Raw genomic sequence first — 27,172 nt, 5'->3', positions numbered from 1 at the left:
TAAGTTCATTTGTGTCATATTTTAGATTCCACATGTAAGTGATATCATATGGTATTTGTCTTTCTCTTTCTGACTTACTTCACTTAGTGTGATCATCTCTAGTTGCATAGGCCATGCTCTTTGTCTGCATCCTGTTGGCCAGAACTCAGTCACCGGACTCCAATGACCCTAGAGGAGAGGGGGCTGGGTTGGTCAGTCACCCATAGGACTCAGGAGGCCATGGCAAAGGTGACCCAGGGGCTGTCTTATGGAGTTCTATGAACTCACTCTGAGGCCTTCTCGTGGAAGGAAGCAGAGCCGTCCGCCTCACTGTGTCTCTCTTACTTTCAGCTTCTCCAAACTGCAACCCCCCGACCAATCCCCTGCGATCCAAGCACCGTGAGCCATGGGTACGTGCCCATAAAGGTGAGTCAGTGCTCTCTCACCAGCAGCTGAGTCTCTCTAACCAGCCCCCCTAAAACGACTTGTGAGACATTTGTGAAATCTCAAGGGTAGCTACACATCCATCATGTATACGGAAATGGTATTTCCCACAAGTATGATTCCTCAAAAATCAATAGCAGACGTGGACCAATGTGGTCAGACTCCCATGGAACAACAGACCACGTGTGGCCTTGCTCTGTCCCCACAGCCTGCGTGTCTGGCACTTTATTTCATTATTTCCTCCAGTGGGTATTATCGGCCCTTCCTTTGTGTCAGGCACGGACCAGATAGGAGGGATGCTGGGAGGCACCAGACCTGCACCAGATACAGAGAGGGAAATGGGCAGTCATTAGCCCAGGGGTCAGGGCTGCAGCAAGACCAAGGCCACGTGCAGAGGGGCCCTGACTCCTGACCCAGCCGGGATACAGAGCAGGGCTTTAGAACATCTTCTCAGGTTCACTTTGCGATCTTTCTTCATTTGTCACTGTGGCCATTTAACTAAGGACCTAAAGCTACAGGTTAGCTCACAAGCAAAACAAAACTCAACAGTTGCTTTGGAGCCAGATGGAACCAGTTTGAATCCTGGCTTTGGCACTTACTAAGTTGGCAAATGTGGGCACATTTCTTATCATTCTGGACCCCAGTGTACACAGCTTTATAATGAGATGGCGATAATACCTCCCCTCAGTGTTCTTGTAAGGATTAGTTGAAATACCCCATGTTGATCATGGGGTGTTAGTACCTTGTGCTCCATAAAGAAGAGAGCTGGTGTCCTGAGCTGTGCAGGTCTGGGACCTGGGGAGGACCTGCTGCCCTGGAGGAGAGCCCCATGGGTGTTCGGTGAGCATTTGCTATTTGCAAGGCACAGAGAGAAATACCTAGATGAATGGAGGTCTTCTGTGACCTCAAGGATTGTATGGTCTGCATTCTGCCGAGGTAACATTCCCTGCAGTTACATCACAGGATGCGGCCCTAACAGCAGTGGCTCAAGCACTCAGAATGGGCTCTGTAGGGGGTGGAGAAAGTGACTGTAATTGCGGGGGATGAGATTCAGTGGTGAAGTGAGCATCAGAGGATGAGTGGGATTTGGATAGCGAGAAAGGGCTTTTCTGGTCAATGTAGCTGCTCTTATAACCCTGGGTGCTCCTGGACCGGTTTCATAAGGTTTCATAAGCTCCCTTCAGACCTCGTCTCTAATATTGATGCTGAGTAAGGGGCTCTTTGCCTGGGGCTGGGGTCTATCTGGGCTGTGACCCTGCATCTCCAACCCTACAGACAGGGTTACTCTCATAATCCTCCTGATGCTTGCGTATCCAGCCAGTTTCAGTAGATTCCCCATTTGACCTTGAAGGAGTGTGATCAGAGCTGCCTAACCACTTCCTCTGCCCTCACCCCAAAACTAAAGAGCTGGGGCAGTGGCCTCTGGGGAGCCCAGGCTCTGGGAGTGCTATTGCCTTGATGCTAATGCAACTCAAAGTGCGTTGATAATAGATCTTTTCCGTTTTCTGGCTTAAGGGCAATTATAGAACACACTGTTCAAAAGATGGGAAAGTGCATGCATTTGCTGAGCTACTCAGCTGAATCAAATATGTAGCAGCAAGAGCGAGCCTTCTAGTTAAGATCCATTGAGGACAGAGGCGGATTACGATCATTTGATTGGACATCAGAACTATAATATTTTTCAGTATAAAGGAGCATAGAATTTAAAGTTCAATTCCCTCCTTTTGCCAAGTACTAAAGGGAAGACTAGAGAACATATTCTGATAAAAAAAAGACTGTAGTCCAAGAAAGGGTTTGTAAAATGTCAGCCCGACGTTTTCTAGAGCAAAATAGCTTGTTGGGAATTGTGAATGAAACTTCCGGTTTGGAACGCCAGCTTGGAGTAGTGTGAGATGCAGCGAAATAGAGTTGTTCCAAGTGGATTTCTATAAAGTGAAGCTTATTTCTCTCATTTGTTTCCACTAGAAAGTTAGAGATAAGGTACTTTGGGGGAAAAATAGGGTACTTTGACTATATATTGCTTTAGTTCTTTTGCTTACACCCCCCTGTAATAGTCAGAGCAGGCTCAGTGCTGTAACAAACAGTCCCACACTTTCAGTGGCTTGACTCCAAGTTTGTTTCTGGCTTGCAGCACAATCCTGTGTGGGTTGGGAGTGGGCTCTCTCCTCGCAGTCATTCAAGCACCAAGGCGCCTTCTTTCTGCAGGTTCTTCCTTCCTTAAGGCCCAGTCCATTCAGGTGCAGATAGGAAAAGAGAGGGAGAACCAGGTGCGCGGGAGGTTTACGGCCCAGATGGAGCACACGTTTCTTCTGCTCATATGCCACTGGCCAGTCACACGGCCACACCCACTGCAGGAAGGTTGGGGGAGGCCTGGAAAATACCAACAGGAGCCAAGAAGAAGGGAAGAAGGTGGATATTAGGCCCCAGCAGTCTTGGCCATACCCATGTAGCCCACAAAGGACTGGAAGTATAGCAAAGCTGGAAAAAATTTTCATATTCAAGAGATAAATGGCTTTTAATGAAATAATCATGGTATTCTGCACCTTCATGTGAATACCATGCCCTGTACAAAATCAGCCCCCAGTTTAAAATACGGAAAACATGTCAAATGACAGCAGAAACTCTGACAGGATGAGGGCCTTTTAGGGAGGAAGGCCAAGGTGTTTTGTTTTCCGACATTATGATCTTCTTTTCAGGCTCTTCTTGTTCCAGTGAAACTGCCTGTTTTTATTGCACAGTTTGATCACTTGTCTCTTCTCAGACATTTTCTTCTAACATTGGTGGGTTTTTGGCTGAGAAAGCTGGGTCAGGCGCGATCTGGCAATGTATTGAAATGGCCCGGGGCAATCTACGGAAGAGGTGCCTGGTTACCCCCGGCCTGCGCTGAGGTCACTCCCTGCTCACCTCTGTCTTCTACAGCCTGGGATGTGTCTGCATTTTGTGGAGCTGGGCTCCGGCCCTGCCGTGTGCCTCTGCCATGGATTTCCGGAGAGCTGGTTCTCTTGGAGGTATCAGGTAAGGGAAACTGGGGGAAGTGCGCCCCAGTCAGGGTGAGGGGAGAGAAGAGTCTAGATGGTGTGAGGCAGCCTGGAATATCATTAAGAAGCTGACACCTTACCGTGGAACATCATCGCCCAAGTATGACCACGATATCTATGAAATGTTGGGGCCGGAGATTGCTCCAGAGCTCAGAGCTGTGCTAGCCTATAGGCCACCTTTGCAGATTAAAAACAAGCATACTTCCTCAAGATGCTTTATGCCACCTGCTGGGAAATCTCTGTAATGAACATAGAAATCTGCAAGGTCTTTGCTAGGAAAGGTGCTCTGTCAGGTGTGGCATTAGGTGCAGTGCACAAACCCTACCACCATCCATGGCAGCCGGGTGGGCTCATTCCAGCCCCATGATGAGGACACCAGGTCATGTCATGTGGCACTTTGAATTGAGCCATTTACAATAACAGGGAGATAGAAGGAAGCAAAGAGGTGGTGTCAGCAAAACACTGGTGAGCCCACACTGGAGAGGGTCTGAATTGTTTCTTTTCTAGATCCCTGCTCTGGCCCAGGCGGGCTTCCGGGTACTAGCTGTGGACATGAAAGGCTATGGCGAGTCATCTGCTCCTCCTGGTGGGTTAGCTGTTTTACGGCTGTCGGTGTTGGTCATGCCTTCTGACTGTCTGAGCTCTCCAACTGCACTGTCTTCCCCTGGTCCCAGGTCAGAGCAGGCAGCCCTTCAAGGGGGTCTGACTTCCCCCTCCCTTCCCAGCTCCTGCAGTGTCCGTGTCTGTGCACTTTAGGCCCCAGATGTCTCTCCTCCTCATACTCTGAATGAATACAAGAAACCCAATGGCCTGTGCCCCAAGGGACTCTCCTTCTAGCCATTGAGGATATAGGACGTAAGAGGTACCATCCAGCTCCAGAACTATTTTCATCTTGCAGAACTGAAACTCTGTACCCATTAAACAGTAACTCCCCATTCTCCCTCCCCTCAGCCCCCAGCAAGCGCACTTCTGCTCTCTCACTCTATAAATTTGACTAGTCTAGGTATCTCATCTAAGTGGATCATACAGTATTTATCCTTTTGTGACTGACTTACTTCACTTAGCATAATGTCTTCAAGGTTCATCCATGTTATAGCATGTGTCACAAGTTCCTTCCTTTTTAAGGATGAATAATATTCTGTTGTATGTATAGACCACGGTTTGTTTATCCATTCATCCATCGATGGACACTTGGGTTGCTACTGTGAATACTGCTGCTATGAACATGGGTGTACAAAGATCTCTTTGAGTCCCTCCTGTCAATTCTTTGGGGTATATACCCAGAAGTGGAACTGCTAGATCATATGGTAATTCATAGGTCAGATTCTTAACCCAGCGTCTATGGATCCCAGTGGGAATCTTTCCAAGGATGGGTGTCAGGGACCTGTGGACCCTTGAGAACATGTGTGGGTCTATGAGCATTTTCCTTGGGGAGGGGGGAGTCCATTGTTTTTATCAGTTTCAGAGGGATCTTCAGCCCCAAACCTTTAAGAACCCCGGGTGGAGGCAGGAATGGGAAGCGGCCAGGTGTGCAGGAGAGTGGCTGGTCCTTCCATGGTCAGTGATGCTCTTAGCAGTTTAGCAAGCCAAGCAGCAGCTCACCACCCCTTTTCTGAGCTGCTTTGGCTGCGTGCACGTCAGGCCTGTTGTGTTGAGTTTGAAGCCCGCTGACATGGGCTGGGGCTCTCAGTCACTCAGGAGGCCACCACCAGGCCACTCAGCCTGTCGTGACAGAGATGTGCTTCCATGGTTGTTCCCTAAATGTCATGGTGTCGACTCAGCTTCTGCTTACTGCCTCTTGAACAATGCAGAAGCATTTTAGACAAAAGGAAGGACTTCAGTCCAAATATTCAGGAAAGACATCTTTTTTTTTTTTTTACTTCATTATTTAAATGTTTATTTTTATTTATCTATACTGCAATCTTCCCTGAATCCCGTGGGCATTACTTAGTAATATAATTTATCGTTCAAACTACAACACTATTAAAAGAGAAACTATTAATAATAACACATAAACTAAAACTGTCCTGGACAAACTGGGACTTATGGTCATACCCTAATTATGACTCTTTTTTTTTAAAGAAAAACATAATTTACATGTTAACTGTTGTCAAAGATCATACATAACATTAATTCTAAAGCCAAGTGCAATGATTCTAAAGCCAGGTGCATATACGTACATTTCAGATCATTTGTGTATAAATTTCAGATCATTTGGCAGTAGATTTTAAGTAACAAATTATTTTCCCTTAAAATTATGAAACCTTTGTCCTAGTGTTTTCTAGCTTCCCTTGTTGCTATACAGCATTCCAGTGCCATGTTACCTTTTTTCCTTACCCTTGAGACTTTTAGGATCTTTATCTGTTGTGTTCTAAAATGTTATGGTATTGTGCTATGATATGGGTCTTTTTTCATCTACTTTGCTGGGTACACTTAACTTTCAGTTCTTGGAAATTTTCTTGAATTATTTCTTTGATAAATTTTTTCTTCTGTTTTCTCTGTTTTTCTTTCTTTTTCTTTTCTGGAATTGCTATTATTGGTAAAATGTCCATACTGCCCAAAGCAATCTACAGAGTCAATGCAATCCCTATCAAAATCCCAATGACATTTTTTACAAAAATAGAAAAAACAGTTCTACAATTCATATGGATCCACAAAAGACTACAAATAGTCAAATCAATCTTAAGAAAGAACAAAGCTGGAGGACTCATACTTCTTGATTTCAAAATATATTACAAGGCTACACTAATACAGTATGGTATTGGTATAAAGACAGACATTTAGACCAATGGAATAGAGAGTCCAGAAATGAACCCTTGTGTATCTGGTCAGATGACCTTCAACAAGGCCGCCAAGGCCACACAATGGGGAAAGGACAGTCTCTTCAACAAATAGTGTTGGAAAAACTGAATATCCATATGCAAAATAATGAAATTGGACCCTTATCTTACACCATCTACAAAAACCAACTCAAAATGGATTAAAGGCTTAAACTGAAGACCTGACACTAAAATTGCTAAATGAAAACATAGTGGAAAAGCTTCATGATGTTGGTATTGGCAATGGTTTCATGGATATGACACCAAAAGCACAGGCAACAACAAAAATAAGCAAGCAGACTATATCAACCTAAGAATTTAATATGATATATATTTTTTTTTTGCCAAAGGGGCTCTTTTAGTTTGCTGGTAATTTTTAAACATGCAAATTAAGTGTATTTCTTTTATTTTTAATTGCAGAAATAGAAGAATATTCCGTGGAAGTGTTATGCAATGTAAGAAGGATCTTTGGGTAACATCTGTAACTTATTCTCCATCCTTGGGTTTTCATTGATATAAGACAGAAGTGTGGGTGTTCATTTAAATCCTAGGAAAGCAGCATTTCACAACATTTGGGTACAAATTCTTTCTGAAAGTCGAAGTATTTTGAAATAATAGCCAACGTTGACTGTATATCAAGTACTTTTCTAAGCATTTGATGGAAGAGGAAACTGAGTCATGGGGAGGTTAAGTAACAGCCTGAGGTCAACAGCTTGTAGAGCCAGGTTTAAACCCTGCAGTAGCTCCCATGCTCCTGCTTTTAGCTACTCCACCATATCACCTTTCCATTCTGAGAATTTAAAAAATCACTTTATTGTGGTAAACACATTGTTGGCCAGATCTAGGGAGTTAGTGTGTGGACTGGGGACTGCAGAGGCATTCCTGTTCTAAGACAGGCATATACGCACCATCGGGAAGAGGGACCCTCATCTTAGAGCTTGCAGGGGAAGGCCAAGGCTGAGGTGAGGAGAGACTGCCACCCAAACCTCCATCAGCCCTGGAGCAAAAGCAAAGGCTGGAGGGACCGAGAGGAAGAAACAGCCTCCTGCTTGGCCAGAAAACTGGCTATGCCTGTGATTATGCTAAAATTACAGAAAGCCTTCATCTAGGAGGGTCACATCTCTGCCTGGAGCACCCCATCAGGCCCCACATGTAGGCTTGATGTCTCATCAGGGGAGCATGGGAAAAAACTTAGTTTCCAGTTAGGGTGTCCTTCCTTCCTCAGTTTCTGAATCTTTGCCTCTTTCACTCTGCCACTTCTTGCTCGGATCTACCCCTTGATCCTGCCAAGATCTCACCAGCCTCTATCATCTTTAAAATACAGGGTTATAGAAAACATAATGAAGATCCTTAATGGTGATTACCCTTAAGTGCCCCTAAAATTTTTTTCTCAACTACCTTCCCCCTCAAAAGTATTGAAAACCCTTTCTTCTTAACTACAAATTTGTGTGCCAGTTCATCAAACAACTGTTATTTGTTTTAGAATGGGTACCTTTAAGGGACCATAAACCTATTCTCTGTACGTTTGTAGTCCTAGGATTCCCAATTAGGAATATTGGGATGCGACACAGCAATAACACTGTCTTCTAAAGTTCATTAACGGGACTTCCCTGGGGGTCCAGTGGTTAAGACTCTGCGCTTCTACTGCAGGAGGGGCAGGTTCGATCCCTGGTCCGGGAACTAAGATCCCACATGCTACGCAGCGCAGCCAAAATATATTAAAAAACAAACAAACAAAAAAACCCACTATCTTTTTTTTTTTCACACACACACACGCTGTATTTTATTTTTACAAGAGATAAATACACTGACACCAAGCATTGTACATGGATTACCACAACAAAAGCAACAATGATTGCAATTACCAAACATGAAACACACTCATACTATGTCATGATATTGACATTCAGTCCAGTAATCCTCCACTGCAACAGCTCCTTTACTTTGCAGTGAAAATTGATTTGTATATTTTTTGCCTCTGAGTCCTTGTGGGATTTTTTTTTTTTTATTCAAACAGAAAGTCACAAAAATTATAATCATCCTCATCAGTTCACTCAGTCCCATGTAATTAATTTTTTTTTCATCTTGATCTTTTGTTAGCACTTTTATGAATTCATCAGTTTTCCATTAGAGTTCTGAAAATGCTTATTTATTCAGTTCAGCAGTATAGTCAGTTACCAGAAACCTGTACTTGTCAGAGTCTTTTCCATGAATTCCTTGAAGATGAAACCCTTTTATAGGAACATTTTTGCAAAAGCATCAGAGTACACCCAGAACTGTCTGTAAATGACAAAAGACTTAAAAATGACCACGGTTAAAGATTTGATGAAAGTTCATAATAATGCAATTGACAAGGAAATCTAGTTATTTCTGAGATATACATTTTAAAGTAATAGCTAGAATTATGACTTATAACATTACCCCACTATCTTCTAAAGTTCATTAATGTTGGGAGGTTTATCTCCACCCAGTTGTCCCTTTCATTGAGTGTGACCTTGGGTAAGTCATTTAACCTTTCCAGATCATGCTGTCAGGTGTAAAATACAGTGAATGGGTGGGCTTCATGCTCTCCAAGGCCCCTCGAGACCTGAGCGTGATTCTCAGTTTGTGGGCTGTGGAAATAACGCTGAACTAATCTCCAGCTTCTCTGTTAATTGGAAAGTGAAAAAATAGTGGCCTGCAGGCAGTCCAGCAGGGATGAGGGATGCTTCATCTATGGTGTGCAGACCCTCGGGAGTCCATGAACCCCTGGTAGTGTGTGCAGAGGTTGAGGCAAAGGTGCCCATGAGTATTTTCCTGGGAGAAGACCCACAGTTGCCATCAGATCCTTGAAGAGGTCTAAGGAGACAGAGGAACCACTGTAGTTGGGGGAAAGGGGTAGGGGGATCACGACATATTCTGTCTCTCTTTTTTTTTTTTTAACATCCTTATTGGAGTATAATTGCTTTACAATGGTGCGTTAGTTTCTGCTTTATAACAAAGTGAATCAGCTATGCATATACATACATCCCCATATCTCCTCCCTCTTGCGTCTCCCTCCCACCCTCCCTATCCCACCCCTCTAGGTGGTCACAGAGCACTGAGCTGATCTACCTGTGCTATGCGGCTGCTTCCCACTAGCTATCTACTTTACATTTGGTAGTGTATATATGTCCATGCCACTCTCTCACTTTGTCCCAGCTTACCCTTCCCCCTCCCCGTGTCCACAAGTCCATTCTCTACGCCTGCGTCTTTATTCCTGTCCTGCCCCTAGGTTCTTCATAAACTTTTTTTTTTTTTTAGATTCCATATATATGTGTTAGCATATGGTATTTGTTTTTCTCTTTCTGACTTACTTCACTCTGTATGACAGACTCTAGGTCCATCCACCTCACTGCAAATAACTCAATTTCATTTCTTTTTATAGCCGAGTAATATTCCATTGTATATATGTGTCACATCTTCTTTATCCATTCATCTGTCGATTGTCCTCTCTGTTTTTAAATTAAAGTTCCCCTGACATCATGGGTTTGGTCTGTTTGGTTCATTGCTGCATCCCCAGCACTTAAGTAGTATCTGGCCCATAGCAGGCGCTGAGTGAGTTTTAACTGTGAGGATAGATGTTGTTAAGCAGGGAGCTTACTGGGTTGTGTGTTGGTGATGGAGGTTTGGGAGGGAAGGGATGGAATTGCAGATGCTTCTTATCAGCAGGATGAGGGGACCCGGCATGTCCAGGTATAATCCTACCTGTCCGAATGGCAAAGTACACTAAGTGAGTTTTCCAATAGATAGTTACCAGGGTAGGCCCCTGAGAATGTGTGTGGATCCAGGGCCTTCCTTCTGGAAACAATTTCACCAGGACCAGGGATCTTTTAGGAAGCTCTGAGAATGAGGCAGTTTCTTATTAGAAATGAAATGGTCCCGGGAATAGCACAAGATTCTGGCTGCCCTGGAATTAGTGACCTTGATTCCACTTTGGCCTGTGAACAGCCTCTGCAAGTTGCTGAGAAGCAAAGCCCACACTCTGAGTTGCTTCCACAGCAGAGGCGTGGACTCAGCAAACAGCAGCCCGTGCTCGGGCAAGTCTGAGGAGCCAGTCTGAGAACCCCAAAGTTAAAGGAATAATAAAGAAAGAAGAAAGCAGAGAGATGCTATGAATAAAACTGTAGTGCTGAGGGAGTGGTTTGGACAACATCAGCTGGGGGTCCTAGAAGGAGAAGGTAAAGGCGTACCTGCACCTATTTAATTTCCCCCATTCTTCCTTAATCGCTTCTCTCGCTGATGGGGGTCCCAGCTCACCTCAACCACTGTAGCTGGACCACAATTCTGCACCCTTCATCCTTTAGAGACACTCTTACATCAGTCTGTTTGTTCCTTATCAGGAACCTCATGGGTGCTGGCACTTTGCATGTTATAGGATTTCTGGGAAACCCTCAGCTAAATTCCTCATTAGTGTGTACGTTAGTCGGCTTGGGCTGACATAACAAGCTGACGTAACACCACAGACCAGGTGGGTTTTTTGTTGTTGTTGTTGTTGTTGCTTTTAATTTATTTATAATATATCTTTCTTATTATTTTATTTTATTTTTTAAATTTTATTTATTTATTTATTTTTATTTATGGCTGTGTTGGGTCTTCGTTTCTGTGCAAGGGCTTTTCTCTAGTTGCGGCAAGTGGGGGCCATTCTTCATCGTGGTGCACGGACCTCTCGCTATCGTGGCCTCTCTTGTTGTGGAGCACAGGCTCCAGACGTGCAGGCTCAGTAATTGTGGCTCACGGGCCTAGTTGCTCTGCGGCATGTGGGATCTTCCCAGACCAGGGCTCGAACCCGTGTCCCCTGCATTGGCAGGCAGATTCTCAACCACTGTGCCACCAGGGAAGCCCGACCAGGTGGTTTAAACAACAGAAATGTATTTCTCACAGTTCTGAGATCTGGGTGTCAGCAGGGTCAGGTTCTGGCGAGCACCCTCTCCTGGCCTGTGGGTGACCACCTTCTCGCTGTCTTCACATGGCAGCGAGAGAGAGCCGGCTCTCTGGGACTCTTCTTATAAGAACGCTAATCTTATCAGGTCAGGGCCGCACCCTCATGACCTCATGTAACTGTAATTACTTCTGTAAAGACCCTGTCTTCAAATACAGTCACACTGGGGATTAGGGCTTCAAACATAGGAATTTTGAGGGGACACAGACATTCAGTCCATATAATAGAGGGTTCAAAAGACCTCCTGACACCATTCAATAATTGTTCCCCTCTCTTTGGGGGGGAAGATGAAAATAAATGATTGAAGTGAATTACACCAATACTGTGAGCCTCCTTCTAAAAAAAAACGTGTGTAATTTCACCAGTGGAACCTGTCATCTGTGCTTGCTTTTTTTTTTTATCCTTAGTTTATTATAAAAGAGAAACATGGAAATTATTTACATGATGAAAAGATTTCAGAACTTGAGTAGAATGGGCAGCCTCAGTGATGCCATTTCAATAGTGACTTATTTCAGTCTACATATTTTCCAAGAATGTCACCATCTCTAAATAAGAAGTAATCCTTGTCGTCTAGAACTACTTTGGTGCGTCCATATTCTGGGAAGAGGACTTCATCTCCAACTTTCATGCTAACTAGTTGAATCTCTCCAACCTTTCCTTTAGAGCCCGATCCAACAGCGACTACTGTTGCTTGCAATACTTTTCCTTGAGTTTTTTCTGGAAGCATAATGCCTCCTTTGGATACAGGTTTGGCTGCACTTCTTTCAACTAATACTTGGCCAAAGAGGGGAAGAAACTTTCTAAATGCCTGTCCTGCCATGACTCCAGCCACTGTAGTTCGTACTCTGCTCTCATGCTACCGCTGCCAGGAGGGGCGTGCAGTCTGGCCCTCTGGACGTGTCTGTTGTTGCTTTTTTTTAAAAATAAATTAATTAATTTGTTTGTTTATTTATTTATTTATTTTTGGCTGAGTTGGGTCTTTGTTGCTGCGTGCGGGCTTTCTCTAGTTGCGGCGAGCAGGGGCTACTCTTCATTGCGGTGCACGGGCTTCTTATTGTGGTGGCTTCTCTTGTTGCGGAGCACGGGCTCTAGGCGCGTGGGCTCAGTAGTTGTGGCTCGCGGGCTTAGTTGTTCCACGGCATGTGGGATCTTCCTGGACCAGGGCTCCAGTGTCCCCTGCATTGGCAGGTGGATTCTTAACCACTGCACCACCAGGGAAGCCCTGTTGTTGCTTTTTAATATTGCTTTCAGGGGCCAATGAGAGGCTTGCCCATTGTCTCCCCACCACGTGAAGTTGGCATCATGGCCCTGGGTTTACAGGGCAGGCTTGGGGGCAGGGGCCTCAAAAGGAATCAGACATCTGTTAACAGCTTTTCCCTTGGAAGCAGTCACTGGTGTAGACAGAACTCTGCATCGCATCTTCTCCTTCCCTAAAAGGGGGTGTCCATCTTGGAAGGTTCCCCAGCAGAGGACTGAGACCAGGGTGGGGAATATCTGAACACTCTCTGATGCTCTTGGGGCAGAGATACGAGGGCTGTGGGAAGAGATACCCACAGCTGTGGGCTGTGGGCTTTTGTCTTGTCTCTGTCTCCTGCTGTCCTGAAATTTCCATCTCCTTGCTTAATTTAGAAGAAAAAATAGACCCAGCCCAGAGGAGGAAGAAAAATCACCCTTTATTTTGGAAGCACCTAGAATAGTAGATGATGGAAATACAATTGCATCTATTTTCCAACTCTTCAAACTCTTGCCTGTGCAATCTCTATAGCTCCCAACGAGGACATTTATCTGGAGAATCAAAGACAAATTAAGATTACTTCCCAAATGGTAGAAAGAGGGGAGGATTCCGGGGCTGGAAAATATTTAAAATAAAGTCGTTGGTCTACGTAATAAAAAAGGATGCCTTTGAAAGTTTTGATTTTGAGGTTGTGAAATCAAATAGACCTGGGATCAGTCCCAGTCCTGCCACTACTAGCTGTGTGGTCTCGGCTGCATCATTTAACCCGTCTGAGCCTCGGTTTCCTCATCTGTAAAGTGAAGACACACCCGCTCCCTGCAGCTCCGCTTGAGGGGAGAGGAAACGATGGTGCTGAGCAAGGGCTCCATAAACGCAGCTCTGTCGACTTATTGTAGCGAGCAGAGGCCCCTCGCATTGGCTCAGGTGAACGGGTGGTGTTGACAAGTTATCTGGGAGTTTTTCAGAGGAGCAGGGCTGGGAAACAGGAAGCCACAGTTGCTTTCTGCAGGGCTGGGCGGCCCATCTGGTCTCCACTTCATTCCCTCCACATGTCTGCCCTGTCCTCCCTCCACTATGTCCCCAGCAGGTTTCCCCTACCTGCTCATTCGCACGTGGCCCATACAACCGTGCCGGCCCTGATTCTAGGTGACCCTTCCTCCCATGCCCAGAATCTCAGAACATAACTGCATGTGGAGACACTTCCTCAGCATCTCATACATCTTTTTCAGTCTCCGTGGTTGCCGGCCATGTGGCCAGGTGTCCACGTCTGTTGGGGGATGGGGAGAAGGAGCTGACCGTCCTGGGGCGAGGCAAGCAGCCAGACCTCTCCAGGGCAGTTTTCTTCCCCTTTCTCCTTCCAGGGAAGAAGCCATGATTTCTGTCTTATATTGAGAATGGTCCATTTCAGTTAGGGATGTGTGCTGACCTACCCTGAATAATTCACTGGGTCTGTTGGGAGTCTGTGTGGTTATGAAAGGATGCTGGAAGGGGAAGGGAGATAACTAAAAAGCTAGTGTGAAGTGATTGAACGTGGTGTTAGTTTGCTGGGGCTGCCATGGGAAAGCAGTATAGACCGAGTGGCTTAAACAACAGGAATTTACCTCTCACCATTCTGGAGGCTGGAAGTTCAGGGTATCAGCAGGGTTTCATGTGAGGCTTGTATCAATAGATGACCATCTGCTGCTTTTGTCTTCACATGGTCTTTCCTCTGTATGTGTCTGTGTCCAAATCTTCTGTCTTATATTGGATCAGGACCCCCCCTAATGACCCCATTTAACTTAATCACATCTTTATTTAAGACCCTATCTCCAAATAGAGTCACATTCTGAAGTACCAGAGGTTAGGGTTTGGGCTTCAGCATATGAATTTCACGGGGGGGAAGGTGGGGGACACAATTCAGACTGTAACCAAGGCAAACATAGTAATTCTAACCTCAAAGCCGCTGAGGTGATGGATACAGTTCTGATTTTTTGTGTGTGTTTTCTTTCTTAGGACATGGTCACCTTCCTGGATAATTTGGTAAGTAATTATGTTGAACTGATCTCTTTGGAGAATTCTGTTTGGAACTGGGCAATTAAAGAAAAGATGTAACCTTTGAAGGTGTCAGCCGTTAGAGCCCTCGAGGGAGCGGTATGGGAGCGGGAAGGTGGGATGGTGGGTCGGAAGGGATTATAAAGACAGGTTTGGAGAATATAGAGGTGAGATTGTTTTGGTTCTTGTTTCATGAAAAGCATCTTCCAGGGAATGAACTGTCTCTGTTGGCTTTAAGCCAGATGAAGAGCCTTAGTGCCAGCTGAAGAAGTTTGGGAAACATCCAATAGGCTAATATTTCCCAACTTCTTAAAACTTCCATCCCTTTTGAAATATTTAAAATCGAATGTCTTCGTTTAACGTGGTTTGGAACGTCAAACTCAATGAAAACGATCAACAGTGGTCATCTGAGAATACGCTGCTGTAGGGCACACACACTGTTCTGAGACTCAGGTACCTCCTCTGCCATCCTCAGTCAGGTCACGTGGCAGAAGGGAGACACCGCAGCATGGCTGAGGGGGCAGAGAGCCCAGCCAGGACAGTGGCAGTGCGGGGGGGCTAAGAGAGAACCTCAGAGCAGTGGGATCTTTCTCCTGTTCACTGGGTGTGCGTTGAAAGAAGCAATTGAGATGACGAAGGAGTTCCAGATCTACAGCAGGGCCTGGTGTAGGACGTGCGGTAACAATGTCACGTCCCATCCTCTGCAGATTCTCAGTCCTGTGGAACTGGCTTTTTGGAACTTTTGAGTGTGATGGGGATAGCTAAGGCCCAGTGTGGCCGCCCCACTCCTGACTTTTTCTAGAAGATTTCCACCTGGCTGGGAACGTCTCTTATTCTGATGGTTGAGAGGGAGTCTCTGTGGTTGCTGGCCAGCTGGGTCAGGTGTCCATCCCCGGCCCAGTCATGGCTAGGATATGTGGGAAGGAGACTGGGCCAACCTGGACGACCTGGGTGACCAGATGAGGTGGTCATTTGCCACCTGGAGGTGGTGCCTGAAGCCTTTGGAGGAGGTGAGCTCCCCAACGACAGGCCTGAAGGCTGAGCCGTGGAATAGTCCCAGGTGAGAGGTAGAGAGGGAGTAGTAGACTCGGGGAAGTAAGAAGAGTCTGGAAAGCACAGTGTCACAGAAGCCCAGGGAAGAATGTTTCAAAGGAAATGCCTCATGCTGCTGTTGACTAAAAAAGAAAGCACAACCTAAAGGTTGAGAATTGTGTTTTATTTGGTGGACAAACAGAGGACTTAAGCCCGGATACAGCATCTCAGATAGCTAGCTCTGAGACCGCTTCCTGAGAGGTAAGAGAGGAGCCAGGATATATAGTAGTTTCTGCAACAAAGACTAGGTAGTCGGAACATCAAAAGATTACTGTTAATTAAAGGAAACCAGACATCTCACGTTAAAGAATTTAACATTTTTCTCTGTATTGGAAGGTGCAAGAGTCTGGGCTCATAGAAATCATTCCTTCGACATGCACCTCTGCTAGCTGGGGGCCGGTATCCTGCTTTTCTCCATCCTGAATCCCCTCCGGGTGCCCCACTGAGGGTGGCTGCTGTGACTGAGGCCTTGGCAGTGGGCAGCCTGTTTGTCTCCATCCTGAGTTCCCTCAGGGTTCACCATCGGGGTGACTGCAGTGACTTGATGGCTGCAACATCCTTTGTTTACTGATACGCCAGGCAGCGTTTTTTTTCACTCACACTGCAGAACAATCGGAAGAATGAGAACCAAGAGGGGAAAAAAAATTATTAGTGATTAGTAGCCTTTAAGAGAGAAGTTTCAGTGGACTTGGGCGTGGCAGGGAAGAAGCCGCTGGAGGGACTTAGGAAGGTCATTAGAGGGGCATCTGATATAAACCACTGTGAGAAGTGGGAGAACACAGGAGACAGAGTGTGGCAGAGAGCTGAGGCAAGGAACCACCTTTCCAGCTGGTGTTGAGGCTGGGGAGGATGGAGGGCCCTAAAGCGGTCAGCGGGTGGCATAGAGGAGGGAGCCCGATTTTAGGTTAGGGGACCTGGGTCTGAATGGCGGTTCCATCATTTACCATTTACGTGCAGGCTGGGCAAGTCACCCGACCCCTGTGAGCCATCTTTTCATTTGTAAAATGTGAGTTCGAAGGGTACTGGGAGGATTCCAGATAAAGGGCCTGTGACGCAGAAGGTCCTCCATGAAGGGAGCTGTCATTTGTGGTTACAGCAGCAGAGGAGAGGAAGGTGCAGGGAGAAATTGGGAGGTAAAGGATGCTTTTGAGGCTTGTAGAAAAGATCCGAAAGAATGGGGAACAGAATAATAACCACTCAATGAAAGATGAGCACGGAGGGGAGGGGAGGTGGCATTCTAACGTGAAGACAAAAGGGAGGAAAGAAGGTGAAACAAAGTTTGATTTGTGGGAAGGTAGAGAGGGAATTCATGGCCAATGGCCTCAGTCTTCTGAGAAGATTTAAAAGGCCAGCCATTTGTGTGCAGGGTCGGTGGGGCCTGTACATGGGACCAGAGGCTTCAAGAGGGCGGCTGTTGGGAGTCGCCGCTGCGGTTAGGCCTAAGGGGAGCCCCAGGCCTCCGGCTCTCAGCACCCATCCCCTGTCCCAGAAACCTACTCACACTCAGCCCCCTTCTTTGTCCTCCTAGGGGATCTCTCAAGCCGTGTTCATTGGCCACGACTGGGGTGGCGTGCTGGTGTGGAATATGGCTCTTTTCTACCCCAAGAGAGTGAGGTAATTAGGCCTCGGGCATCAAGAATTTGGGTCACACTGGACTTAAATTCCCTAGAATCCTTCCTTAGGTCTTGAATTCCAGAAAACTTCTTGAAAACAATAGGTTATTATCTGGGAAGGTGACACCATAGCTCCTTAGCTCATTGGTGTATAAGTAAGGAGGGTTTAATGAGCTAATGTCTTGGGCACAAGGCCTGTCCCAATCACCAGTAATGCAATGCATAATTCAGGGCCTGAGTAGCCAGTGGGAATGCAGGAGAATGAGGGTGGACTTTGAGGGGAGGGAGTGAGGCATCAAGGGATGTCCGATTCATAGAACTGAGTGCCAGGAGACACTTTAGCCCTGGTCAGAGTCAGAAAATGTGGCTTTCACTTTTACCCTGAACTGGCTACGGGACAAATCACTTCACCCGTTAGGGCCTGGTATCTTCAACCACAAAGTGGTAATGGTCACTCCTACCCGACTACTCAACCTGCAAAATACAGTAAAACAGATGTCAGGTTGGAATGGTCTCCAACATATGGTCTCCACCTTGTTTCATGATTACCATCACATCACTCATAATCATTCTCAGAATGACATTTCAGGACACTAGTGGGAGCTTTCAGATGGTGGATTTTGAATCTGGAGAGTCAGGTGGTCTTTGTGGCCACACCCCATTTGAGCTGGTAACTGCAGTTAAAGCCTGTCTGACCTCCCATTTCAGCCTCGGATCTTAGCAAATTAATTAAAACAACATCCTTAGCAGCCATCTGTGTTTCCCTAGCTAATCCAGTTACTTTTTATTTGGCTGAGTTTATAGGAATGGAAACACTGGAGAAACTTTGTTCAGCTCAACCCCAGCTCATATGGTTGGATGATCTCAAAGACCAGAAAGAATCAAACATTTCCTAAAGTATTTTTAAAGTTTTTGCACCCTGTTCTGATCTCTTTAGCTTCTCTCTCTGTCCTCTCTGTCATTCAAAAGTGAGATAAGAAAGCTCTTAAGAATCAAATTCACCAAAAAGTTACCCTGCAGGCTGTGTTAGATGCTCCTTGAAAGGAACAAAAAAGAAATAGAGCAACAACATATGGTCTCCACCTTGTTGTTTTATTAAACTTAATCTAGTTCTCTCTCCTGTGAGAATTTTAAAAGATTTAACGTGAGCCAAGTGAGGTTTTGTGCAGAGTAACATCAGATCTGAGATGCAGGCGTGCTCTGGTTTCCCGTTCCTCTTCTCCTGTGCTGTTTCCACCGTGCCTGCTGTTGATTCTGGAGTAGTCGCTCATTCTACGTCTGCTCTCATCAAAGCAGCCCTGTTACCTCCTTCCTGGGAGGGCGGGAGGGAGCCGAGACCCTCTCGCAGGGCTGTCCAGGATTGGACCCCGCATCTCTGGGTCTGGAAGCATCTGTTATTTAAGGGTATTGTTAACAGCACTAATCTCTGCCTTTTCTAGCCAGACAATGAATGAAAGAAAGAAAAAAAAAAGCCCACATTTAATGTGGAATATTTCTTTGAATCCTTGGTTTTGCCTTTCTACTGAAATAAGCTTTGGGAACCTATTTAAAATAAGGGTCTACTCACTTGTTTGTTTTATATCCTTTCTTTAACAATCACCTGGAGACGCTGCTGCCAGAAGGAGGCTGTGGTTCAGCTTTTTCTTAATCTTAATGCAGTTGGCAGCAGCATTTATATATTATCATCTCGTTTAGTGATGATATTTTTATATATGGAATAAATGATCTGTCAAAGCGATTAAAAAGATAACCCCATTCTGTTCAGAATATTTAGTAAAAGCTAGAATTTCTTGACTTGTGATTTAAGTGATGCTTAAAATAGGTTCACTATGGTAGCATTAGGAACTTATAGGCATCAATATAACTTATTTTATACCCTAACCTGCACTGTCTAATCGTGGCTATTGAACTTTTGAAATGTGGCCAGTTTGAATTGAGATTCCTGTAAGTAGAAAATACCTTCCAGATTCCAAAGACTTAGTATGAAAAAAAGAATGTAAAATATCTTATTAATAATTCTTAATACTGATTACATGTTGAAATTATTAATACTTTAGATATATTGGATTAAATATTAAATTAACATTTAACATTAAATTTAAAATTAATATTAAGTTAAATAATATTTAAAATTAATCTCACATGTTCCTTTTTACTGGTTTTAATTTGGCTACTGGAAAAATTTTAATTATATATATGGCTTGCATTGTGTATATATATATATATATATATATATATATATTTGCATTATATTTCTATTGGTTGGTGCTGGATAAGCCTCACCAGTCCTTCCACTGATTGTTTTATTTGCCCTAATTATCCCATATTTCCTATTTTATATATCTGTTTCTTTTCTGGGAAAATGTTTCCACAGGGTAAGCGTAGGATACGGAATTCTTTGCCGACCAGCTAGGCTAAATGTAGTCCTGGCTAACTTCTATCAATTCTGCCTTTGTGTGGTCTCTCAAATTCACCCTCTCTTGTATTCCTTTTGCTGCCATCCTCTTCCCCTCGGGATGACTAATGCAGTAGTCTGCTGGCTTCTCCCCATCTCTGCATCCATGTGATGGATCGCTGCTTGATACATCACTTCCTGACTGCAGCTTCCATCCACTCTCACCTCTTCCCAGAAACCCTCATGGCTTTCTTTGTTTTCTGCAGCTTCAAGTCTAGACTCAGGGCCCTTCATGTTCCGGGTCCCACGAGCCTTTCTGGCTTCATTTCCCAAGATGCCCCATTAACCACTTGGCCTCTGGCCCTGTAGACTCCTTGCTCCATCAAACTCAACCCCAAGCTTTGCCTCCTTCTAGAACTGGCTCAGGCGACCTCATGATGTTTCCCTTGCAGGTATCGGTTCCCCTCCCCACCTCTCTCCCACCTGTAAAAGTCAAGTTCAAATGCTGTCTCTTCCATAAGGTCTTCCATGATGCCCAAACCTAGAAATCCTTTATCTCCTTGTATTCCTGTGGTATTTTGTAGGAATTCCTATGGCTCATGTTGCAGTCTATCTCATAATATAGTCATGGGTGTATTTGACTAGCCTTCCTTATTAGACTATAATAAGCTCTTGGAGTATTGGTTTTATATTTTCTCTCCCCTAGTATGTGGCATGGAATTACACTCAACACAGAGGAAGCAGTGAGTGAAGGAAGGAAGAAATGACTGTGTTTTTACAAACTAGAGAAAGATTGTACTGTTCACATATTCTAATCAAGGTGGATATACTGCATGTAACGTGTGTGTATGTGTGCGTGCGCGTATGCATGTGTGTCTTTGTCGAAGGCAAGTAGGTGAGAAATACTGCAGTTTAGTGGCAAAAAACAAAAAAACAAAAAAAAACCGCACTGGGCTGGAGAGTCGAGCAGTGTGGTTTCAGGTCCTGTTCTCCCTGCACTGCTGGTGTGAGAGCTTGTGTGTAGCACTCTCCCGCTCTGAGCTTGGGTTTTGACACATAAGGTCCTTTCTGGTCCTTACAGACTGTCTTCTTACGGGGTCTGTGTCTTGACACCTCTTCTTTCCACAGGGCAGTGGCCAGCTTGAATACTCCCTTCATACCAGCAAATCCCAAAGTGTCCCCAGTGGAGATAATCAAAGCCAATCCTGTCTTTGACTACCAGCTCTACTTCCAGGAACCAGTAAGTTTGGGGCCCTGTGAGCAATGATCCCAGCAAGGTTTTTGTTCTTCTTTTGCCTTCCTCGCTCCTTCTTCCCGTTGATCTGATTTATCTCTGTCCCCTTGAATTATCTGTGGCTTTAATGAGAAATGAGTTCACAGATGGGTTCAGGTGAAGCTGGCACCAGAGCAGGGCTGGTCCTTCCCGGCTGATGGTGCATTTCTCTGTGTGTGTATTTGGGATGATGAGGGGAGCAGGAGGGGGGGATTGTGCATGGGGTTCCCCTGCTTCTCTGAAATTGGGAAATGGGGGCTGAACTCTATTTTGGAGCCGCTTCTTCTTAATTCTCTGGCCGAGAGGCTGGTGAAACCCACCTCTTATTGGTGACAGCTCCTGGCCTCCTGCCAGGGATTTGATATCTCTGCTGAGGAGTGACATTTGTGATTACAGAGAGTGCCAGAGCCTAAAAGCCCTGCATCAGGCCCCAAGTGTCCTTTGAGAGATGGTGCAAGGTTTCTAGGTGTCACCCATGTGCCACAAGCTCAGGATGCCTTTCAAAGATGCCCACTGGGGCTTGGATGATATGTGATGGGTGTGGCTGCCACCTTTCACTGGATTCACTGAAAGCAGCATCGTCAGGCCTGGCTGCACCCCCCATAGCTGCCCTCATCTGTGGAGGGTACCTGCTCCTCTGTTTGTGGGCTCTGGACCCCGATGCCCAGCTATGTCTGGGTAATTCCAAGGAGGATAAAAGATGTTTCCTAACACTCCAAAGAGAGAAGAATAGATCGAATTAATTGATAACGAGCACGAGAGCATCTCACCACATCTCTCATCCAGCCCTAGCCCGTCTGCTACTCATAGGAGGTACCATTGCCAGCGAGGGTCACAACCATCCCAGTTCTGATTTGGCGAGTAACTCTTCTCTAAGAATGATTTTAATTAATAAGATGGTGCCTTGGAAGAGGAACTTCTTGATTCAAGCAATAATCTGACTGATTCAGTAAGACACCAGGAGCCTCCAGCAACGTCATGACAAGATGCTTGAGTATCACACCCTCCACTGAGGCCAGAGCCCCACTGCCACAGCCCAGAGTGTGGACAGCTAATGAGCTTCCTTTGGCTTGAATTGAATCACAGGGTCTTGAGTTAGTTTGATCTTGAGAGATAAAGATGATTTAGATGGTATATTAGTCAGCTAGGGCTGCCATAACAAAGTGCCACAGCCTGGGGGGCTTAAACAACAAAATTTATTATCTCACTGTTCTAGGGGCCAGACGTCCGAGATCAAGGTGTCCACACAGTTGGTTTCTTCTAAAGCTGTTCTCCTTGGTCTGTACCTGGCCCTCTTCTTGCTGTGTCTTCACCATGGCATTTCCTCTGTATGTGTGTGTCCCTGTCCAGATTTCCTCTTCTTATAAGGACACCAGTCACATTGGATCAGGCCCACCCTAATTACCTCATTTTACTTTAATTACCTCTTTAAAGACCTTATCTCCAAATACAGTCACCTTCTGAGGTACTAGGAGTTAGGACTTCGTAGGAATTTGGGGGAGACACAATTCAGCTTGTAACAGATGGGGGACCATGAGGGTGAAGGGTGGGGACCGTGAGAAACTGACTTATTTGGACTGAGACCCGGGCTCATGGGACAGGAAGGAGGGCGTGTCCTTGTGCAAGGCCTGGAAAGCAGCCCCAGGTTTGTAGTCGATGTCGGAATTAGTAGAGAGTTGTTGTAGGTTTAACGCTTATCGTAGGTGGCCCCCATCTAATTCTTTCGGCTGAACTAGAAGTCAGCATCCCAGACCAAGGTGTGATGCACTGCCGGTCACCCTTTCCCAGGTGTTTGCATCACTCAAGTGCATCTCAGACTGGTGAGAAGCATCTGGTGGTGGGAGAGAAACGAAGTGCTGCTTCTAGGTTCTTGAGTGGCAGCTGCCTCAGCCTTTAGGGATTGGGAAGGAAACAGCCCCACATAAAACTGTGAAGCTGGTGTTTGGGTCCCTCTCACCTCTTATCTGACCCTTTCTCAATCTCTGGCTCTGCTCGGTCCCCACCCCCCAAAACCCAACCCCCTCCCACTGCCCTCTGTGTGCCCAGAGGACGCCACCCCGCCCGGCTCTGCCATCACCTCGAGTGCCCCGTGCATCAGAGCTGCTCTCACCTGCCTGCCTTCTGCCCCGGCCCAGCCCCCAGGCCCCGTGGATAGGTTACGACGGGCTCTTGACACTCTGGCTCCCGCTGCTGTGGTGCCGCACGTGGAGCATCCAGAGGGAGAGGGAGGGCGTGGGGTTGTGTGCCCGCTTCTCTCTCTTCCACTTCTTTTTTCCATTTTCTTTCTCATCCTTTTGAATTGGACATTCGTAAGAAGACTCCTATCTGCTGCAAAACAGAGGTGGCCCGTAATTTGGGGGAGGGCTGGAGCCTGACAAATCTGTTGAAATGTCAGAAATGTTTTGACTAGTGTCAATTGTAAAGAACTGGTTCATCCAGCAAGTAGCTATGCACCATCTATTGTGTGCCGGTTTCGGGGGACATCTAGAGATGAGTGACGACCTTTGAGGGCTTAAACGATTCTTGGGGAGACAGGCACATAACAGACACCGAGGGAATAAGGCAGCAGAAAGGACTGTAATGGAGGTCCAGCTTACTCTGGGAGCCCACAAGAAAACACAGTTAACTTTTAGCAAAGGAAGGAGCATTTGAACTGGACCCAGGGAGGTGAGTAGGATTTGGGTGGGGGGATCTGAGAGAGAAGGGGCTGCCAGCCTGAGGGGACGAGTGACTGAAGATGCTTATGAAACCCCTTAACTCAGGGATAAATGTCATGAGATGAGAAAGAGAGGGTAACAAAATAGTCAGTGATCCTTTAGGTGAACTTTAGAAGGTCTGGAACATCTGGAAACTGCCCCCAGAGTTTAATAGGTGCATGCATTTTTCCAAGAAGAGTCCCTAACTTTCATCAGAACCTTAGCAGTTCGATAAAGGCTAAGAGGTGCTGAACTGGATGGCCCTGGGCTTTCAGGTGAGGTGCGGAGTCGGGGAGGGGGCGGCCAGCAGCATCAGTGTCACCTGGGAATTTGCTAGAAATGCAAACTCACCGACCCCCTTTGTGATCTGCCCAATGAGAATATGCATTTTAACCAGGTCCCCCAGGTGACCCCCGTGCACATAACCTCCCAGCTCTGACAACTGTCTTCTGTGATTCTCAATCAATTTCTGTGACTCTCTAGTCCGATGATCCTCAAATGTCAGTGTGCTTCAGAATCACCTGGAAGGCTAGTTATGACATAGATCCCTGGACACCACCTCCAGAGTTTAGATTCAGTAGGTTTTTGTTGGGGCCAAAGGATTCACATTTCTTTGGTGAGGTCCTGGAGCCACACCTTGAGAAACATGACCGTAGCCCCAAGGAGAGGGGTAATCCAGCCACTTCCCAGGTAGTGATGGGCGGGCAGCCGTCCTTCTCAGTGAATTGGAGACCTCTGGGCAGCTGGCTCCAGTCAAGAGTGGCTGGAGGGGACCGCGCAGGGCATTGACTATCTCGTAGGGTTCCCTTTATCACAGTGATTCTCTGATTTTCTGATCCCAGGCCCCCTCTGCACTCTTACAGATTATTAGGGGCCTCAAAGAGCTTTAGTTCATGTGGGTTATATCTGCTGGTATTTACCATACTAGATATTGAAATTTAAAACTGTCAATTCGTTAAAAAAGGATAATGTGCCCATGTTGATATAAATAACATCTTTTTATTTTTTTAAAAATCTTTATTTTCCTTAAAGATTTAGTGAGAATTATAGCATTGTTGTACATTTTTCGAACCTCTTTTATGTCTGGCTTAATAGAGACAGATGGATTCTCCTATCTGCTTCTGCATTCAGTCTGTTGGGATGTCACATGTTATTGGAGCCTCTGGAAAACTCCACTGTACGCTTATGAGAATAAAGAGGATATATAACATGTTAGTATTGTTATGAAAGTTTTTTGTCATGCATTCTCTGAAAGGACCTTAGGGCTCCCCAAAGGTCTCCAGACTATATACTTTGAGAATTACTGCTTTTTATTTTTTTTAGGCTATATTAGTTATAGGAGATAGAAAAAGGGAAGTATTAGTTTCACTATGTATTATCTTTGATCAAACTACATTTAGGGTATTTATCAACAGAATTCAGCTCATTAAAAATTATTTTTCTTTATTATTTTTTAAATTATGGTAAAATACACATAACACAAAACGTACCATCTTAACCATTTTTTTTTAAAGAGAAGATATTCGCCATGTATTTCTTCCTTAGGTCTTTTTTTTTTTAATTAATTTATTTATTTTTATATTTATTTTTGGCTGTGTTGGGTCTTCGTTTCTGCACAAGGGCTCTCTCCAGTTGCGGCAAGCGGGGGCCACCCTTCATCGCGGTGCGCGGGCCTCTCACTATCGCGGCCTCTCTTGTTGCGGAGCACGGGCTCCAGACGCGCAGGCTCAGTAGTTGTACCTCACGGGCCCAGTTGCTCCGCGGCATGTGGGATCCTCCCGGATCAGGGCTCGAACCCGTGTCCCCTGCATTGGCAGGCAGATTCTCAACCACTGCGCCACCTGGGAAGCCCCATCTTAACCATGTTTAAGTGTACAGCTCAGTGGCATTAAGTGCATTCACATTACTGTATAGCCATCACCCCATCCATCTCTAGAACTCTTTTCATCCTGCAGAGCTGAAACTCTATTCATTAAACACTAACTCCCCATCCTCCCCTCCCTCAGCCCCTGGCAACCACCCACCTACTTTCTGTTTCTATGAATCTGACTACTGCAGGCACCTCATAGAAGTGGAATCATATAGTATTTGTTCTTTTGTGTCTGGCTTATTTCACTTAGCAGGATGTCCTCAGATTCATCCATGTTGGATCATGTATCAATTTCCTTTTTTTTTTTTTTTTAAGGCTGAATAATATCCCATTGTGTGAGTGTTTAGTTCATCCGTTCTCCCCCTTGATGGACATTTGGGTTGCAACTACTGCTTTTTGGGTGCCTGTTGGGCCAGGTGGTTCTGTTCGCAACAGTATGTGGCGTTCTTTCCCATCTTTCCAGCTGAGCAAGCCGAGGCCCTGGGGGCCTCACTCGCTAGCCTGAGATCAGGTGCGTGACTGGGTCAGGATGTTGACCTCGCCTTGTTTGACTTCCAAGCCCACACACCTCCTCTTAAGCCACACTTTGGAGGGAGTTTGGACTTTCTTTGTGTGCTCTGTGCATCGAAGCAGAGAGGGGAGGAGCAAACCAGGATGAGCTCAAGGTCTTGATGGAAGGAGGGACCTCAGGGGAAAGACGCTTACTTAATTGCAGCCCTAGTAGAGCAAGGATTTTCATTTCAGGGGTTGTTACAGTCTTTGTGGAAAAATCGGTACCTTTATTGGTCTGTGGTAGCTGTTGGCGGATGGTTTTGTTCTTAGAATAAAACCTCTTGGCAGGGAAATGTTCGATATTCAAATTAGTGATCTGTCCACTAAAAGGCTCCCAGGAAGCGGTTGGGTGAATCCAGCAACTGGGGCTGGTCCGGATGGGCACCAAGCTGGGTCTTAAGGAGAAACCATGGTGGGAGGGGGGGGGGGCGGTCCCACCAGCCTGTCTGCTCCCTGTTGGTGAGGAAACGGACTGGCCAAGTCCCTTCCTATCTATGGCACTCAGTTTCCTCATCAGAAAAAGGATGGTGTAGTTGGATGGTTTTCACATAGATGATAGCTTTAAACATAAGCTGAATTCAAGCCAATGAATAAAACATAACATAGAGCAACTCTTTGATTCAGGGGTGGGCACTGGGAGCCCCTCCTTCCCGTCCCTCCTCCCACCCCACCCCATCATCCCCACCGCTCTCCAGCCTGGAGGCCGTGTCCAGGAGCAGCCCTCAGGGGTCCAGACTCCTGCCCCCAGCCCTTCCACCTCTTGCTCAAGTTTGCTGAGCGCCTCAAGGCGCGGCTTAGACAAACGCCAGGCTAAGATCCAGCTCCTTGAGCTCTTTGAACGCTTGGCCAACGTTTACTGTCCTGTCCTGTGAATTTGCCGAGTCTGGTGGAAACTCAGATCAAAAGCTGTGATTTTCTTCTCAGAGAAGGGATCATGGCCTTTGCATCTGTGTAGTAAGAAAGGGAAGAGGAGGCAGCTCTGGGCAACAAAGACAAATAGAATCAGCTGGATAATTTCAGCACCACCTGCTCCATTTTTTAAATCTTAGGATTCTTAACGTCCTTGCTTCGCCTGGGGACATCTCAGAGCCCCTTTGCCCCCCAAATCGGCGCATGTCTAGTGTATCCTATTAACCCTGCCCTCTCCCAACCCTGACACTGGTTCCTCTTTATTTT

The 27,172-nt window shown here is 45.8% G+C and overlaps 1 protein-coding gene and 1 pseudogene across 6 annotated transcripts in view; one reads left to right on the top strand and one right to left on the bottom strand.

The window, feature by feature from the left end:
* EPHX2 (epoxide hydrolase 2) overlaps positions 1–27,172 on the top strand; it is a 65,543-nt gene that overhangs the window by 21,223 nt on the left and 17,148 nt on the right. For 2 of the 5 annotated variants that reach the window (XR_014247658.1, XM_082402796.1), the window contains exons 6-12: positions 331–405; positions 3,343–3,438; positions 3,969–4,047; positions 6,701–6,735; positions 14,467–14,493; positions 17,126–17,211; positions 20,734–20,845. Coding sequence is in view for 2 of the 5 variants with exons in the window: in XM_082402796.1 (XP_082258922.1) it covers positions 331–405; positions 3,343–3,438; positions 3,969–4,047; positions 6,701–6,735; positions 14,467–14,493; positions 17,126–17,211; positions 20,734–20,845 (510 nt within the window). In the remaining 3 variants the exon portion in view is untranslated. Of the gene's footprint in view, positions 1–330; positions 406–3,342; positions 3,439–3,968; positions 4,048–6,700; positions 6,753–14,466; positions 14,494–17,125; positions 17,212–20,733; positions 20,846–27,172 lie in introns of all 5 variants that reach the window. The other 3 variants (XR_014247660.1, XR_014247659.1, XM_082402797.1) reach the window with 3 other exon arrangements.
* On the bottom strand, positions 8,058–14,459 carry LOC309633699 (10 kDa heat shock protein, mitochondrial pseudogene; annotated as a pseudogene). The gene has a single exon. The product of its transcript is annotated as a 10 kDa heat shock protein, mitochondrial pseudogene (transcript).

The sequence above is a fragment of the Balaenoptera borealis genome, assembly GCF_965194805.1.
Source record: "Balaenoptera borealis genome assembly, chromosome: 8".
NCBI lineage: Eukaryota > Metazoa > Chordata > Mammalia > Artiodactyla > Balaenopteridae > Balaenoptera > Balaenoptera borealis.
The sequence above is the reverse complement of the archived record's forward strand: the minus strand, read 5'-3'. Positions and strand labels throughout refer to the sequence as shown.